Source organism: Macrosteles quadrilineatus, unplaced genomic scaffold (assembly GCF_028750875.1).
Source record: "Macrosteles quadrilineatus isolate MER2022 unplaced genomic scaffold, UCM_ALF_1.0 Scaffold_1__1_contigs__length_201487025, whole genome shotgun sequence".
NCBI classification, from domain to species: domain Eukaryota; kingdom Metazoa; phylum Arthropoda; class Insecta; order Hemiptera; family Cicadellidae; genus Macrosteles; species Macrosteles quadrilineatus.
Genome location: NW_026542594.1, coordinates 98,849,813 through 98,865,452, shown reverse-complemented (window position 1 = coordinate 98,865,452; position 15,640 = coordinate 98,849,813). Strand labels below are relative to the sequence as shown.

Below are 15,640 nucleotides of genomic sequence, written 5' to 3'. Positions count from 1 at the left end.
ACTTTAGCCTAACTCTGTATAGGCCTGGGTCCATAAATTTTCCTTAGAATTTTATTTTAAAATACAATTAGTTTCTTTTCATTTTTCTTATTTATTTTCCATGTTTCTAATCCTTATAGGAGAACTGGGCAAATTATTTTTGTTTTGTGATACAGGGATTTGGATGGAAGTAATCTATTGCACACGTGGAAGCATTTTTTCGCAGAATTTATTTTTATGTGTATTCCTGTATAGCCCTACTCTTAAAAAAAAAAAAAAAAAAAAAAAAAATGTTGTCTTGATTTGATTTTGATTTCATCCGATATTATATCTTAGGTTCTCTGTGGAACTGTACCCTCCTAAAGATAATACACTACCAATAAACTACATCTATTAATTTATTTTATCAATATTTTAATCTTCTTTACATAGGCCTAGTTGATGTTATTTTATAACAAATTATTGTGTTAATGAATCAAAGTGCAAAGAATATTTAGTTAATATTTGAACATTTCCCCAAATGTATAAAGGGTTGGCTATATATTGTAAAACTTTGCAGGTGACAACAGAAACTGTATGCAGCTCCATAGAAACTGAGGTTGTAACTGACACCACTGAAATAACAACAGAAATGACAACAACTACTACCACAACCACTACTTCAGGTACTCTTCTGTTAACGATATTTTGGATCACCTGATTCTGTGTGGGAAATTATATAATTTAACAATAACAGAAGGCCTTGCTCTTAGCATTGTTATTTAAGAGTGTTCTACCCGGCCAATTCAAGATGGTGGCTAAACATGCTAATGTTGTAGAACATGCCTCTAGGGTACAAGCTCTCAACATTCTAAAACTTTTATTAGGCCAGATTTATTCAGATTCTTTAACTCCATTTAAATATAAGTACTCATAAGGTTAACATGGGAAACTCCAGAGCCACTGGGGCGGAGCCCTTTTGACGGATCTGCACCAAACTTCACACAAACCATCCTTGAATAATGCTTAATAACACCTGAAAGTTTCATTACAATCTGTCAAGCGGTTTCGGAGTCCATTACGTTCAAATATATATATATACTAGCTGACCCGGCGAACTTCGTATCGCCTAAGTTATAGGTTTCCCCTAAGACAGACCGATGGAAAGAAAGTACCGTTACGTTTAATTTTCAAGATGATCTCGTTCGCATCGCTCAATCACGTCCTGGTTGAAGTTCGTTCGCTACGCTCACTCACCTTTGGGTTAGAGCTCGTTAGCTACGCTCACTCACCTTTAGGTTGGAGCTCGTTCGCTGCGCTCACTTGCCTTCAGGTTAGCTCGTTCGCTACGCTAACTCGCCTCCAGGTTAAATATTTATATATATACAAAACTTCCTCTTTTATAAATATAGATTTAAACTCTATAAACACTTAAATAATGCCGGTACGTTCTTTTTTGTAGGACCATGTTTACACATAATCAGCTGGCGGGTGCAACCCTCTTAAACACTATAGTTGAACTCGCACTATACTAGTCCATTTTAGTATTCTATAACTAAAATTGAATTAAATCAAATCTAATCAATTTATTGTTGTAGACATTTCACAATATTTGCATTAACAATCGTCATAAAATACATAATGGTGTTATTAATTCAGCAAATGAATACTTCCCCGAAGAAGTCCATGCAAAATCATCTTTCAGGCTTTTAGCGTTTTGACATTTTATGACCTGTATATTTTAGAAGCATTATTTTGGGTATTTGACAATTTGTCAATTTTCAAGTACATTTTCAAAGTACACTTTACCAAGTACATTTTCAAATAGATGTTTTAGTTGAGCTTGTGTTTTTCAGTTTCATCTGGGGATGGATCTCAGGCTGATAAGATGGAGGACGATGATGAAACTGATTCATCTCCAAATGATTCAGAAGAAGGATTCACAAAAATTGGAAAAGACGGTATGATCGTGTTTTAAAAACAAAGATAAATATGAGGTTAAGGATGTAACATAGAGAACAAGGGCCTAGGATTTTAGGACTTTTTTGAGGATAGCAGGCTTACCTGAATGGAAAAAAGTTTAAACTGGCACAATAGACACACAACTTTACATTATAAACACAAAAAATTATAATTTTTCTCTGTCAATGATAGCGTTTTCAACCAAGGAAAAGAGAGCCTTAGTTGAAAATGATATCAGTGACAGTGAAATATTCTAATGTTTTGTGCCAGTTTGGACTTTTTCCCATTCAGGTAAGCCTGCTATCCTCACAAAAATCCTAAAAGCAAAGATCAATATGTGATTTAAGATTTTTGTTAACTTTCTACGGTACATATTTTAAATACTTATTAAAATTTCATTATATTTCCTTAGGTAAGAAACACATAATTGTTACAAGGTCCAAGACAGGATCCTTACAGCCAAGAACCTTTAACATAGATGATCTGAAGAGGAGAAGTGCTGCTGGGGACAAGGTGGGAGAACGCAAGGATCCATCTACTCCTGACACAGAGTCAGGCAGTAGGCTGACTAGGCTCAAGGCTCAGCAGATTGCCTCAGGTACCTACAGTCTAAAGTCAACTTAAAAAACAATTGTATGATAATGATTAAACTCTGAGTACGTCAATTTGTTGCTAAAATTGGAAATGAAAGAATGTAAGTTATATTTTGATGTAAACATTTTAAGGAATATAAAAATATTTGCATGTTTTAGCGAATTTCCCATATAGGGAATAAGCTATTACCGTAGTACTCACGGTAAGACCTGGACCCGGGACCGATTTTTTTTTTCGTTTTGAGGTCCCTAGAGGTCAAAAACACCATCCATTCAAATTCATATATATATATATATATTTATATATATATATATATATATACATATATATATATATGTGTCCGTTAGCGCGATAACTCGAGCAAAAATGATCCGATTTTGATGAAATTTGGTACAAACGTGTAAACCTACGTTTATTCGAACGAGTTCGCGCACCAGCATGATCGGACCATGGGAACGGGGGTTTATGGGGGCTTTTATGGGGTAAAAATGGGTTTTTCCCATTTTTGACCCAAAAAACATAAAATTTTGCAATTTCTTTCGAAACTATTTTGTAGAGCTTAAAAAAACAAATAATTTAGTATATTGAAGCGTTATAATGCGCCTAATGGTTACGGAGAAAATTCCAAAAAATTGTAAATTTAAAATTCCCATGTTATTCTTATGGAGAATAAGTAAACTGTTGTAGTTTGCTTGTTTATAAACATATTTTGCCCAAATTTGGAAAATGTTTTTATTTCTTACTAACTATTAACATTTTACATAAAAAAACACTTTTACCCTCCCTGTTGCAGCAAACCTAAGTATGTTTTAAACTGATTCTATTTAAATAGGGAATAAATGTGATATTTTTAAGGAGACATTTTAGTGTAAATCCATTTAGGGAAATGGAAATTCGCTTAGTCTGCAGGTTTGCTGCGGCGGGGGTATTTCTTTTGGTTACCTATCTCGATTACACAACTGAATTTTTCTCTTTCACTAAAGGTAATCACTTAATTAGTTTCCTTAACTATATTCTTAATTGGAAATTTTTCTTAAGTTGATGTCTAAAAGATCGCATTCTGATTAACTTTTTGTTGTTTTGTTTCAGGAACTCATCTTTTTAAACTTGGAATGGAGAATGGTTTTAAAACTTATGTAAATCAATATAGCACCAACATTGCAGCTTTAAACAAACAACAGCGCAACGAAGAGAGAGATAAAAAGAGGCATTTGTCTCATAAGTTCTCACTCACGCAGGCATCAGAGTTCAAGTGGGCTGGTGCTTACTACGGTGTGTATACGAATAGTCTTGAATCTTGGTGATGTTAGTAGGTGTTAATTATTTAGCGATCTTGTTCACAATGAAGAAATCACCTAAACAATAATTTACCAAGCGCTGAAAACTCTCCAGTATAACCAAATTGATTTTCTTTGTCTGTCAGTAAGGTATTATTGGATATGATTTTGTGTGGGGATCAATTAAACACGTCAGTTCTGGAGTTACTTGGGACACTGGTATTGTAAAACTTTCACCTATCCAGCTCACAGGTTCATTGTGTGCTAAAGAAAAATAAAATCTAATCCCACAGGCACCAATCCATATGGGCTAGGGGGGGCTCGAGCCTCCCTCCCTCCCCAATGAGACCCCACGTTAAGCATATTTTTTACAGATTGTTCAGTAATAACTAAAGTTAAATAAATTAAACGATTAAAAAACAATGAATTGACAAAGCAAATTTAGGCGCAAAAATGCATAAAATTAACAATTTGTGCCTCAGTTGTAAGTAGAGTATTATTATGCCCTCTCTTCACTGGGGGTTATTCAGTACCTCCAGATCATCCGGCCTCCTTATAAAAAGATATGTGGACACCCATGTCTACTACAATAAACAATCTCTGATAGTTTTGATATTGGTTTTGTGTTTAAACAATAAATCTACATGGATTTTGATGTTGAAAATCACAAATAAAATAACATATAACTATTGAATTAATGGAAAAACTTTGTTTAAACATACTGGACGGTTAAAAATTGGGCTCTCTTACAGAAATTGACCTGTCAATTAGATGTGTGGGAGTCTGAGATTTTTGTTTAAGCTGGTGTCAAGCTTGTTTTGAAGAATAGTTTTCATGTAATAAGTTTTAAATCCTAAAAGTTTAAAGATTTTGGGAAATATCTATCTGGGCTGGACTGTTATACATATTTAACTATACCTTATTTGAAGAATGTGCATTATAACTTATGATAAGTTTTAGTTGTAACTTTTGGTACTTTCCTGTTAAAGGGAACATTCATTATTATTAGTGATGGTCGGATCCGGATATCGGACTACCGGATCCGCCGGATCTGAGCTAGAACCGACGCCCGATCGGATCCACAAAATATCTGTCATTTTGTAACATTGTTAGATGACTGTTTAAATACAAAAAAAAAAAACGATAATAGGCAAGAATATTTACAATATTTTATTAAAAAACATCAGCATAACATTTTTTTATTAATCACGCCTAACTTATTAAAAATGCCTACGATTAGAAAACATAGTGATATCAGTTAGGATAGAGTTCAACTTATCCTAAAATAAAATAAATCATAAAATAAAAGCAATATTAATTTTTATAAAATAGTTACTTGTTTTGACTTTTTATAGTAATAAAACATTCCTCACACTGCTTACACTTAACAAAACTTCTCAAATGTTATTTAAGTAATATTATTTAAATAATTAAAGTAATATTTACATTTAAAGAATTAATTAAATAAGAACGCCTTCGCAAAGGAAACGCAACTACAACACGCTCCTGTATTGCGGGTTTTGCATTGACTTTCTGCAGGCGATTTTAAATTTAAATTTTTTTATTTTTTTTTATTCTCGTCTCGATAAAAATCTCGGCCAAAAAGAAATCTCGTCTCGTGTAACGAGATTTAAAATTTCCCGAAATTTCGAGACTTGACCATCCCTACTTTTTTAAACACCACATTATCATAATACTACTTTATGACAAATAGTTGGTGTAGTATTATTTAGAAAATTTGGTTAAGCTATCAAAATTGGTATCGATATCAAGAATCGAGAATTGATACAATTTGGTTTCAACACCCACTAATTGTGGAAAAAACTAGTCTTGAAAAATCTGGAATTAGTCTTGAAAAGTCTGGAATTAGTCTTGAATTTTATAATGGAAATAAACTAGACACCCTGTTGTCAGAACCTCTACATTGCGAATTTAACCTCTGCATAACGAATTGTCTACGTCTTTCCCTCGATATAACAAATCCCCCACCCAATTATTGTTTTGGGAAAATCTGTTTCTTTATCAAATGAAATGGAAAGGTCACGTCATCGCTTGCGCTAACATTCGTCTGCTCCGTTTTACAACTTTGTCTGCTGTCGTTGCGCGCGCTATGTTGCAACTGAGAACTGATTTCATTCACTGATAACTGATGACGACGTAATGTTTAGTAAGTTGTGATTGGGCGATATGGGATAACTATGGTGAATTGTACAATTTTTGGATAAAGAGAAACCTAAGAAAGAATATAAAAACAAAACCAAAGAGAAATATAGCAACATCGTTATTGTAACATTCCTTTTAATTTTATTTTTAATATTTTAATCATCCTTAAGTTGGCTATGATTATACACTTTTATAATGACTTAGCCTATCTAATAATTTATTGTTTTCAATACGATTTGTTTCAACTAGCAACACCTATAATAGTTGATGATTATTATTGACATTCCTCTGTTGTGATAAATCAGTACTGTACCGTACTTACTGTAAGTAGCCTACCGGCCTATCACGAGCAGTAGCTTGCAAAACTTTCTACTGTTTTGTTTTGTTCTTTACATGGTTTATGACTACGCAATACAGTTTTTGGCTAGGTTTTAGGAGGGTTAGATCAAGCTGTGATTTTAAACTTACAGTTTTTAACCTGTACCAAGGTCAATGCCATTGTTGCGCAATATTCAAGATCCCTCCCCTTTATTATGCCGGATAATTTAGGTTCTACTGTACAATGTAAACACTGAACTGTAAAGTATTGTAGCCTATGCTACTTTAATTGTATTTTAATGAGGTCGAATCCCGACCTATTTTGACGGATGCTGGTTCTGAACCTCAACTTAGCGAAATTCCTGCAAACCTAACCTCTATATAACGAACCTCGTTTTAACGAAATCCTTGATATAACGAATATTCAGTTCGGTCCCTTCAGATTCGTTATACTGAGGTTGGACTGTAGTTGGGGATATGAATTACAACGGAGGCTGGCCTTGTATAATTAAATTTTCTGAGTAATATTCCGAGAGAACTGTCTAAATGTAGCAGTTGTTTTTACACAACTATTTCATAGTGTCAGGCAAATAAAGGATTGCAGATGAAGATAGTGTAACTTTTTAATAAATGTCTTTGTTATGACTTGTGATCTATTTCTTGTATTTGTGTTTGCAGGCAGTAGAGCACAGCTGGTTAACACTCTGCGTCAGACAATGTTGTCCTTAGAAAACAACATACAAAGTGCGTTTATGCATGTCAACTGGCCGCAGCTGCGAAAACCTTGGATCACGGCCGTCAGTTCATGTGTCAATGCACGTGACTTTGCACGGGCCATCATTGTTTTACAGGCATGCATAAAACCTGTGGTGTATGCACCTGTTTGGAGCGATCAATTGGGTAAATCGATTGACTTTATTTTTATAATAGTGATTAACACAATGGCCAGGATAGTTAATGTATCCTTCTCTACACTTTAATATTTAAAAATTAATTGATAAAATATATTTGACGTTCTTTGGAACCATATACATACTGTAAAACCTTTATAATTTTGACCTTAATAATCCAAACCCTCCAGTAATCTAGCTGAATCTGCCGCAGAAAACTTCCATTTGCCAAATCGGATTTCCACTAAAATTCCATAAAACGTGTTAGATATATTTCCCATTTAAATAACATTAGGTTTAGGGAGTACTTAGGTTGGCTACTACAATATCATAGTTAAAAAAATTTAAAATGTGAATAGTTTGGCATGAAATAAATAAATTTATTTACAAAATTTTATCAAAATATAGGCTATTTATAAACAAGCAATCTACATCAGTTTACTTATCCTCCATAAGATTTACAGTAAAATTTTAAATTTATAGTTTTCTTTTTGAAATTTATGATTTGAAAAATTCTTTTTATAATAAAAAAAATCAATCAAAAAATCCAATCATGCTGGTTGGAATAAACTCGCTGGAATAAATTTAGATTTTTGTTAAAATTTAGTATAGCCTAATATATTCTTGTTTACTCTAAACAATCTACCTAACTTCCATTCCTGTAAAATCACAGTTAAAAAGATATTGCAACTTAAGTGATTTTCCCATTATAACCCAGAAAATGACAGAAAAAACTGATTAAAAAACACAGCTTGAGTGATTTTTTTTTAAATTTTAGTAGGCTATGGTCCTTTGAACTCTAAAACAAAATGGTACAACCCCCATTGCTGTAAAAATTACGGTTTAAAAGTTGTTGAACTATCGTTATTTTTCTCGAGCATAAAAACTCATATTTACTCCCACCGCTTACCAATGATACGAGTTGATGACAAGCTAATGGGAGAAAGTCTGTGTCAGCTTGCTGATACCGTTTATTATTTCTTGTCTACACTGGTGGCATTTTTCCATTAAGTGAGTATGCCTCAACAAACGCTTTCAGGGATAAAGTTGTTCAAAGTCCGATACGCTTACCACACACTCTCTTGACTAGTGATCAAATACACAAAACAAAAATGTCTCTATACCGTACCGTTTCTTATAAATTTGATCCAGTAGATTGATTGATTGATTTTTATGTTAAGGTCACTTTAAACTTCAGAGATTGACAGCTGTTGAGAGGGAAGACAGGAAAAGAATTGAAAAGAAAGAGAAGAAAGAAAAAGATGAAGAAGAAGAAAGGAACCGACTTACATATAACTTTGTCAAGTATACATTAGGCTTAAAGCACCAGGTAGGCTTTATACAATTTTATCATTTATAGTTTATACAGAGGATTATTTAGATTTTTTTGTCCCTATGCAAAATTAGTTGTTGCTACAACCAAGGTTTTAATGTGATGGCAAGCAATAATTACAAAATAAAATTTAACAAACCTCTATAGGTCTGGTAACCTATGGATAAGTCTTACTAGTTCAGGGGCAAGCCACAACAATAAGTAATATTTAAGTTAACCTAAGTAAAAAAGATCCAAGCCTTTCAGAAGTGTCAGCGTTCCTGATCATCTAAAGTACAGTACAGGGTGTCTACCAACCGGGAAATCCGGGAAAACCGGGAATTGTACTTAATTTTTTACTGGCCATGAAATGTACGGGAATTGTCCTTAAATTCCAGACTATGTCCTTAAATTTTTAATGGGCCATAATTTTCTTGATCGCTAGTTGGTTAGGAGCACATAAAAGGTTTATCAGATGTTTGTTTACATTTTCATAATTTATTACTAGAGTAATTATGCAATAAAAATCCCATTAGCAATCTCAAACCCATTAATATTTTATCATGACAATCAAGTATCAAGTCAAGTACTTCCAAGAACTGTTGACTCAGTTAGCTAGCTCATAAAAGTTGTATCACTTTTATTCCTTTACAACTTCTTTTTTTATTACTACTGTAGGTCTTATTATGAGATTATATTATGAGGAATTATTATGAGATCCCAAACCTATTTTATCGTGAAAATAATAGCTTTATAATGGCTGTTAAATTTCACTTCTTACTTGTACTTGGCTTGAAGATTCAATTTGCCGTGCCATTGCCTATAGTGCCATAAAACTGTTTATGGTTTCATATTAAACATGTAAATAATCTACAGTCTTATTTTGTAAGTTAACCCCTTTTTTATGGATATTTTATCTTTCAATTGACAAAACCACAAGCATTGTTGTTTCCATTAATGTTTTATCACTATGTAGGCCTGCTTGGATTTTATGTCATTGCATTTTCTGTATCTTTGTCTTATATTGTTGGCTATTCAGGTTTCAATGTTTTTTGTTTCCCATATATTTATTTATTGAGTTGTATGCTTTAAGCTATCTAAATCTTATCTAAATCTATATCTAAATGAACTAGAATGATGATAGTGACTTTGCTGCTATTATAACCTCATTGTTTGTTAACCAGTTTATATAGGCCTTCCTAAATAATTAGGCCTAGGCCTGGGTATTTTGATTCTTGAAAGAGCTGTAAAATATATTAAGAAAATGTAATTGACCCTAGATAAACAACTAATGATTGCTATGTGTCGATATTAACTTTGCAAATGAAAATACAATAATCTTACTCTGTGCTTATTGCTTATTAGTAGCCGCTTACCATACCATGATTTTGTACTAAGAACTGAGTAACAATATGCATTGAAGATTTTTTTTCAAAAGTAGTCGAGAGCCTAACGTTGTGCCAGGGCGAATCATGCCAAATTAATCCGCCTGGATCGGATAAGCTATGTTATGAAGTTTACGTCACCGATGGAAATATTTGTCGCTATTGCAGGAGACAATGATTGCGTTTCTCTGTTACACTATTAAAGCTTTACCTAAAGTATAGGTAGGCCTATGCTTGTTTACTTTCAATAAATTTCTATTTTGAAATTTTTAACTCTTGGGCTATCTATTATTATTTACTTTTCACCGGTACAACTACAGTTAATAACAAGATTAATACAGTTTGACAAATCAGGAAAATTATTCGGTAGGCCTAATGACACCGACAAAGGTTACGGCAAAGTGTCCTTAAATGTACGGGAATTGTCCATGAATTTTTTATCCAGAATGTAGTAGACACCCTGTACAGTAGACTCCTTCTTATCCGGACTCCTTGGGACCGAGGCCAGTCCGGATAACAGGTTTTCCGGTTAAACCGACGTCCCCAAAAACTCGATAAAACGGACTGTTTACTGTGATATTCGACTTAAATTTAGGAGAGCATTGTATTTAGACACGTGATCACTGGTCTTAAATCTTTCCCACGAGAACAGTGGTTTCAGTACTGCCCACTTCCTGCCGATCTAGTCCGGTTAAACCAATGTGCTGATACAAATTTTCCATTTAAAGAGATGTAATTTCTGACGAGTGTAGTCCGGTTAAAAGGTGTCCGGATAAGAGGGAGTCTACTGTATTCATTATGTAAAAACATAATGCTCGGCAACAGGTGAGCCATATTTAATATAGGTTTTACCCTGTTGGTAAACCTTTAGAGATGGACGGGATTGAATTTTTAGTTCGGGACGGGAATTTTATTTCCTTCCCGATTTTCGGGACGGGACGGGACGGGATTTTTTCTGTGCATGAAAAGAAAGTCTTGAGTCATACCGCAATTACCAAAAAATACATACAAAATCAATTTTTACCGTTTGTGGTGCTGATCTATAAAAACCAAAAAAATGGGTAATAATATACAGGTACCTATAGAAACTTTTGACTCGCGGTCACGGTCACGGTGCGATCGTCAAAATGACCGCGGTCACGGGGTGATCGTCGGTATGACTCGCGGTCACGGGATGATCGTCGGTATGACTCATGGTCACGGCGCAATCGTCGGTGGGACTCCACGGTCACGTCGTGATCGTCGGTATGACTCCGCGTTCACGGGGTGATCGCCGGTTTGACTCGCGGTCACAGCATGATCGTCGGTAGGACTCCACGGTCACAACGCGATCGTCGATAGGACTCCGCGGTCACGGCGCGATCGTCGGTAAGACTCCACGGTCACGGCGCGATCGTCGGTATGACTCCGCTGTCACGGGGTGATCGCCGGTATGACTCGCGGTCACGGCATGATCGTTGGCATGTCTCCGCGGTCACAGCACGATCGTCGGTAGGACTCCGCGGTCACGGCGCGATCGTCGGTAAGACTCCACGGTCACGGCGCGATCATCGGTATGACTCCGCTGTCCAGGGTGTCTAGTAGTCGGGAAAATCGGGAAAGTCGGGAATTAGTATTGAATTTCAAAATGGTCTTGAAAGTCGGGATTTAGTCTTAAATTTGATTTCAAAGTCGGGAATTTTCATGATTTTGCCGCGATCGTCGTCTTGCGTTTACGTAACCGCAAAAGCCAATGATGATGTCTACACGGCCTCGGGAAATGTTCACGATTTTGCCGCGATAGTGGACGACGACGATGACGTTTCCGAAACCACGAGAGACGACGATGACGTTTCTGTGACAGTGGGAGACGACGATGACGTTTCCGTGACCGCGGGAGACGACGATGACGTTTCCGTGACAGTGGGAGACGACGATGACGTTTCCGTGACCGCGGGAGACGACGATGACGTTTCTGTGACCGCGGGAGACTACGATGACGTTTCTGTGACAGTGGGAGACGACGATGACGTTTCCGTGACCGCGGGAGACGACGATGACGTTTCTGTGACCGCGGGAGACGACGATGACGTTTCCGTGACCGCGGGAGACGACGATGACGTTTCTGTGACCGCGGGAGACTACGATGACGTTTCCGTGACCGCGGGAGACGACGATGACGTTTCCGTGACAGCGGGAGACGACGATGACGTTTCCGTGACCGCGGGAGACGACGATGATATCTGCTCGGCCGCGGGAAATGTTCATGATTTTGTCACGATCGCGGACGACGACGATGACGTTTCCGTGACCGCGGGAGATGACGTTGACGTTTCCGTGACCGCGGGAGACGACGATGATGTCTACACGGCCGCGGGAAATTTTCATGATTTTGCCGTGATCGCGGACGATGACGATAACATTTCCCTTACCGCGGGAGATGACGGTGATGTCTAAACAGCCGTGGGAAATGTTCATGATTTTTCCGCGATCGCGGACGACGACGATGACGTTTCCGTGACCGCAGGAGATGACGATGACGTTTCCGTGACTGCGGGAGACGACGATGACGTTTCCGTGACAGCGGCAGACTACGATGACGTTTCCGTGACCGCGTGAGACGACGATGATATCTGCTCGGCCGCGGGAAATGTTCATGATTTTGTCACGATCGCGGGAGACGACGATGACGTTTCCGTGGCCGTGGGAGACGACGATAATATTTGCTCGGCCGCGGGAAATGTTCATGATTTTGTCGTGATCGCGGACGATGACGATAACATTTCCGTGACCGCGGGAGATGACGGTGATGTCTAAACAGCCGCGGGAAATGTTCATGATTTTGCCGCGATCGTAGACGACGACTATGACGTTTCCGTGACCGCGGGAGATGACGATGACGTTTCCGTGACCGCGGGAGACGACGATGATGTCTACACGGCCGCGGGAAATGTTCATGATTTTGCCGTGATAGCGGAAGATGACGATGACGTTTCCGTGACCGCGGAAGACGACGATGATGTCTACACGGCCGCGGGAAATGTTTATGATTTTGCCGCGATCGCGGACGACGACGATGACGTTTCCGTGACCGCGGGAGATAACGATGACGTTTCCGTGACCGCGGGAGACGACGATGATATCTACACGGCCGCAGGTAATGTTCATGAGTTTGTCGCGATCGCGGACGACGACGATGACGTTTCCGTGACCGCGGGAGATGACGATGACGTTTCCGTGAACGCGGGAGACGACGATGACGTTTCCGTGACCGCGGGAGACGACGATGATGTCTACACGGCCGCGGGAAATGTTCATGATTTTACCGCGATCGCGGACGATGATGATGACGTTTTTTGAGACAGCGGGATACGACGTTGATGTCATTGATGTCTACACGGCCGCGGGAAATTTTCATGATTTTGCCGTGATCGCGGACGATGACGATAACATTTCCCTTACCGCGGGAGATGACGGTGATGTCTAAACAGCCGTGGGAAATGTTCATGATTTTTCCGCGATCGCGGACGACGACGATGACGTTTCCGTGACCGCAGGAGATGACGATGACGTTTCCGTGACAGCGGGAGACGACGATGACGTTTCCGTGACAGCGGCAGACTACGATGACGTTTCCGTGACCGCGTGAGACGACGATGATATCTGCTCGGCCTCGGCCGCGGGAAATGTTCATGATTTTGTCACGATCGCGGGAGACGACGATGACGTTTCCGTGGCCGTGGGAGACGACGATAATATTTGCTCGGCCGCGGGAAATGTTCATGATTTTGTCGTGATCGCGGACGATGACGATAACATTTCCGTGACCGCGGGAGATGACGGTGATGTCCACACGGCCGCGGGAAATGTTCATGATTTTGCCGTGATAGCGGAAGATGACGATGACGTTTCCGTGACCGCGGGAGACGACGATGATGTCTACACGGCCGCGGGAAATGTTTATGATTTTGCCGCGATCGCGGACGACGACGATGACGTTTCCGTGACCGCGGGAGATAACGATGACGTTTCCGTGACCGCGGGAGACGACGATGATATCTACACGGCCGCAGGTAATGTTCATGAGTTTGTCGCGATCGCGGACGACGACGATGACGTTTCCGTGACCGCGGGAGATGACGATGACGTTTCCGTGACCGCGGGAGACGACGATGACGTTTCCGTGACCGCGGGAGACGACGATGATGTCTACACGGCCGCGGGAAATGTTCATGATTTTACCGCGATCGCGGACGATGACGATGACGTTTCTGAGACAGCGGGATACGACGTTGATGTCATTGATGTCTACAAGGCCGCGAGAAATGTTCATGATTTTGCCGTGATCGCGGACGACGGCGATCACGTTTCTGTAACCGCTGCAGTCAATGATGATGTCTAAACGTACGGTACGTGGAAGATTTCATGATATAAAAAAAACAAATTTGCTAGTTAGAATTTGTTATTGCTGCATTATTTCTTTACTTTAAAACACCACATTATCATAATACTACTTTATGACAAAGACAGGGGTTGGTGTAGTATTATTCAGAAAATTTGGTTAAGCTATAAAAATTGGTATCGGTATCAAGAATCGAGAATCGGTACATTTTGGTATCAACACGCACTAATTGTTGAAAAAACTAGTCTTGAAAAATTTGGAATTAGTCTTGAAAAGTCTGGAATTAGTCTTGAATTTTATAATGGAAATAAACTAGACACCCTGGCTGTCACGGGGTGATCGCCGGTATGACTCGCGGTCACGGCATGATCGTTGGCATGTCTCCGCGGTCACAGCACGATCGTCGGTAGGACTCCGCGGTCACGGCGCGATCGTCGAAATGACTTCGTCTCCTGCGCTCGCTATAGCGGCGTCATCGGCACTCGCGAAGCGGCAAATCGCCGATGATCGGACCAAATCCCGTCCCGAAAAATTCCCGATTAAAATGTAATCCCGTCCCGAAAAATTCCCGATTAAAATGTAATCCCATCCCGATAATCGGGAATATTTTTTTCCCGAAAAATTCCCGAAATTTCGGGACCCGTCCATCCCTATAAACCTTGTAACTTTTTAGTGCTATGAAATATCGTAGAACCAACTTGTTTATTTTAAACAGCTGGCAAAATTCTTTAATTCCTTTTAAATATGAATAATCATAAGAATAACATGGAAACTTTGAACCCCTGTAGGGCATGGCCCTATGGGGTTTTCACAACTTTAATATGCCTATGTGTTTTCAAGACTATCAAGTACCCCTCTGCAAAATATCAGATCAATCAATCCAGTAGTGTTCACATAATGACTTTAACTTAAGAGTTATACACAAACATCAATGCTTTCACATTTATAATTTAGTAGGTAGGATAGGATTAGGATTAGACTAATAATAATTAGTTGTCTGTTGATTCTGGAAGTAATATTGTTATCCCAAGATCTATTTATCAAAGTATTTATTAGTACTGCACCTACAAGGAGTGGTCACATTTAAGATACCAGAGAAACATTTAAACAGCAGCAAAGGTCAGAAGTGGCATATGGCAGTTAAATTATCTTTAATAATACTTTCAGGTGTGGAAACAAAAAGGCGAGGAGTACAGAGTGCATGGGCAATGGGGATGGCTATGGCTCTCGGGCAGTAGAAACTACAAGCTACTGGACCATAGAACTTGTGGCCTCAGAGCAGGTCCTCAGAAATACATGGTGCGAGTCAAAGGTAAGTCAACCTATTGTTGCGGGAACATGTATTGCAACACAAATGTTTCATAGTTCTCATAGAATATTTAAGAACTTCAATTTAGTTC

The 15,640-nt window shown here is 38.7% G+C and overlaps 1 protein-coding gene across 1 annotated transcript in view; it reads left to right on the top strand.

Moving 5' to 3' along the window:
* LOC128994296 (nucleosome-remodeling factor subunit NURF301) overlaps positions 1-15,640 on the top strand; it is a 164,464-nt gene that overhangs the window by 34,626 nt on the left and 114,198 nt on the right. Inside the window, exons 6-12 of the mRNA XM_054418767.1 lie at positions 539-644; positions 1,815-1,919; positions 2,333-2,518; positions 3,604-3,786; positions 6,951-7,172; positions 8,344-8,492; positions 15,408-15,552. Coding sequence (XP_054274742.1) covers positions 539-644; positions 1,815-1,919; positions 2,333-2,518; positions 3,604-3,786; positions 6,951-7,172; positions 8,344-8,492; positions 15,408-15,552 — 1,096 coding nt within the window. The remainder of the gene's footprint in view (positions 1-538; positions 645-1,814; positions 1,920-2,332; positions 2,519-3,603; positions 3,787-6,950; positions 7,173-8,343; positions 8,493-15,407; positions 15,553-15,640) is intronic.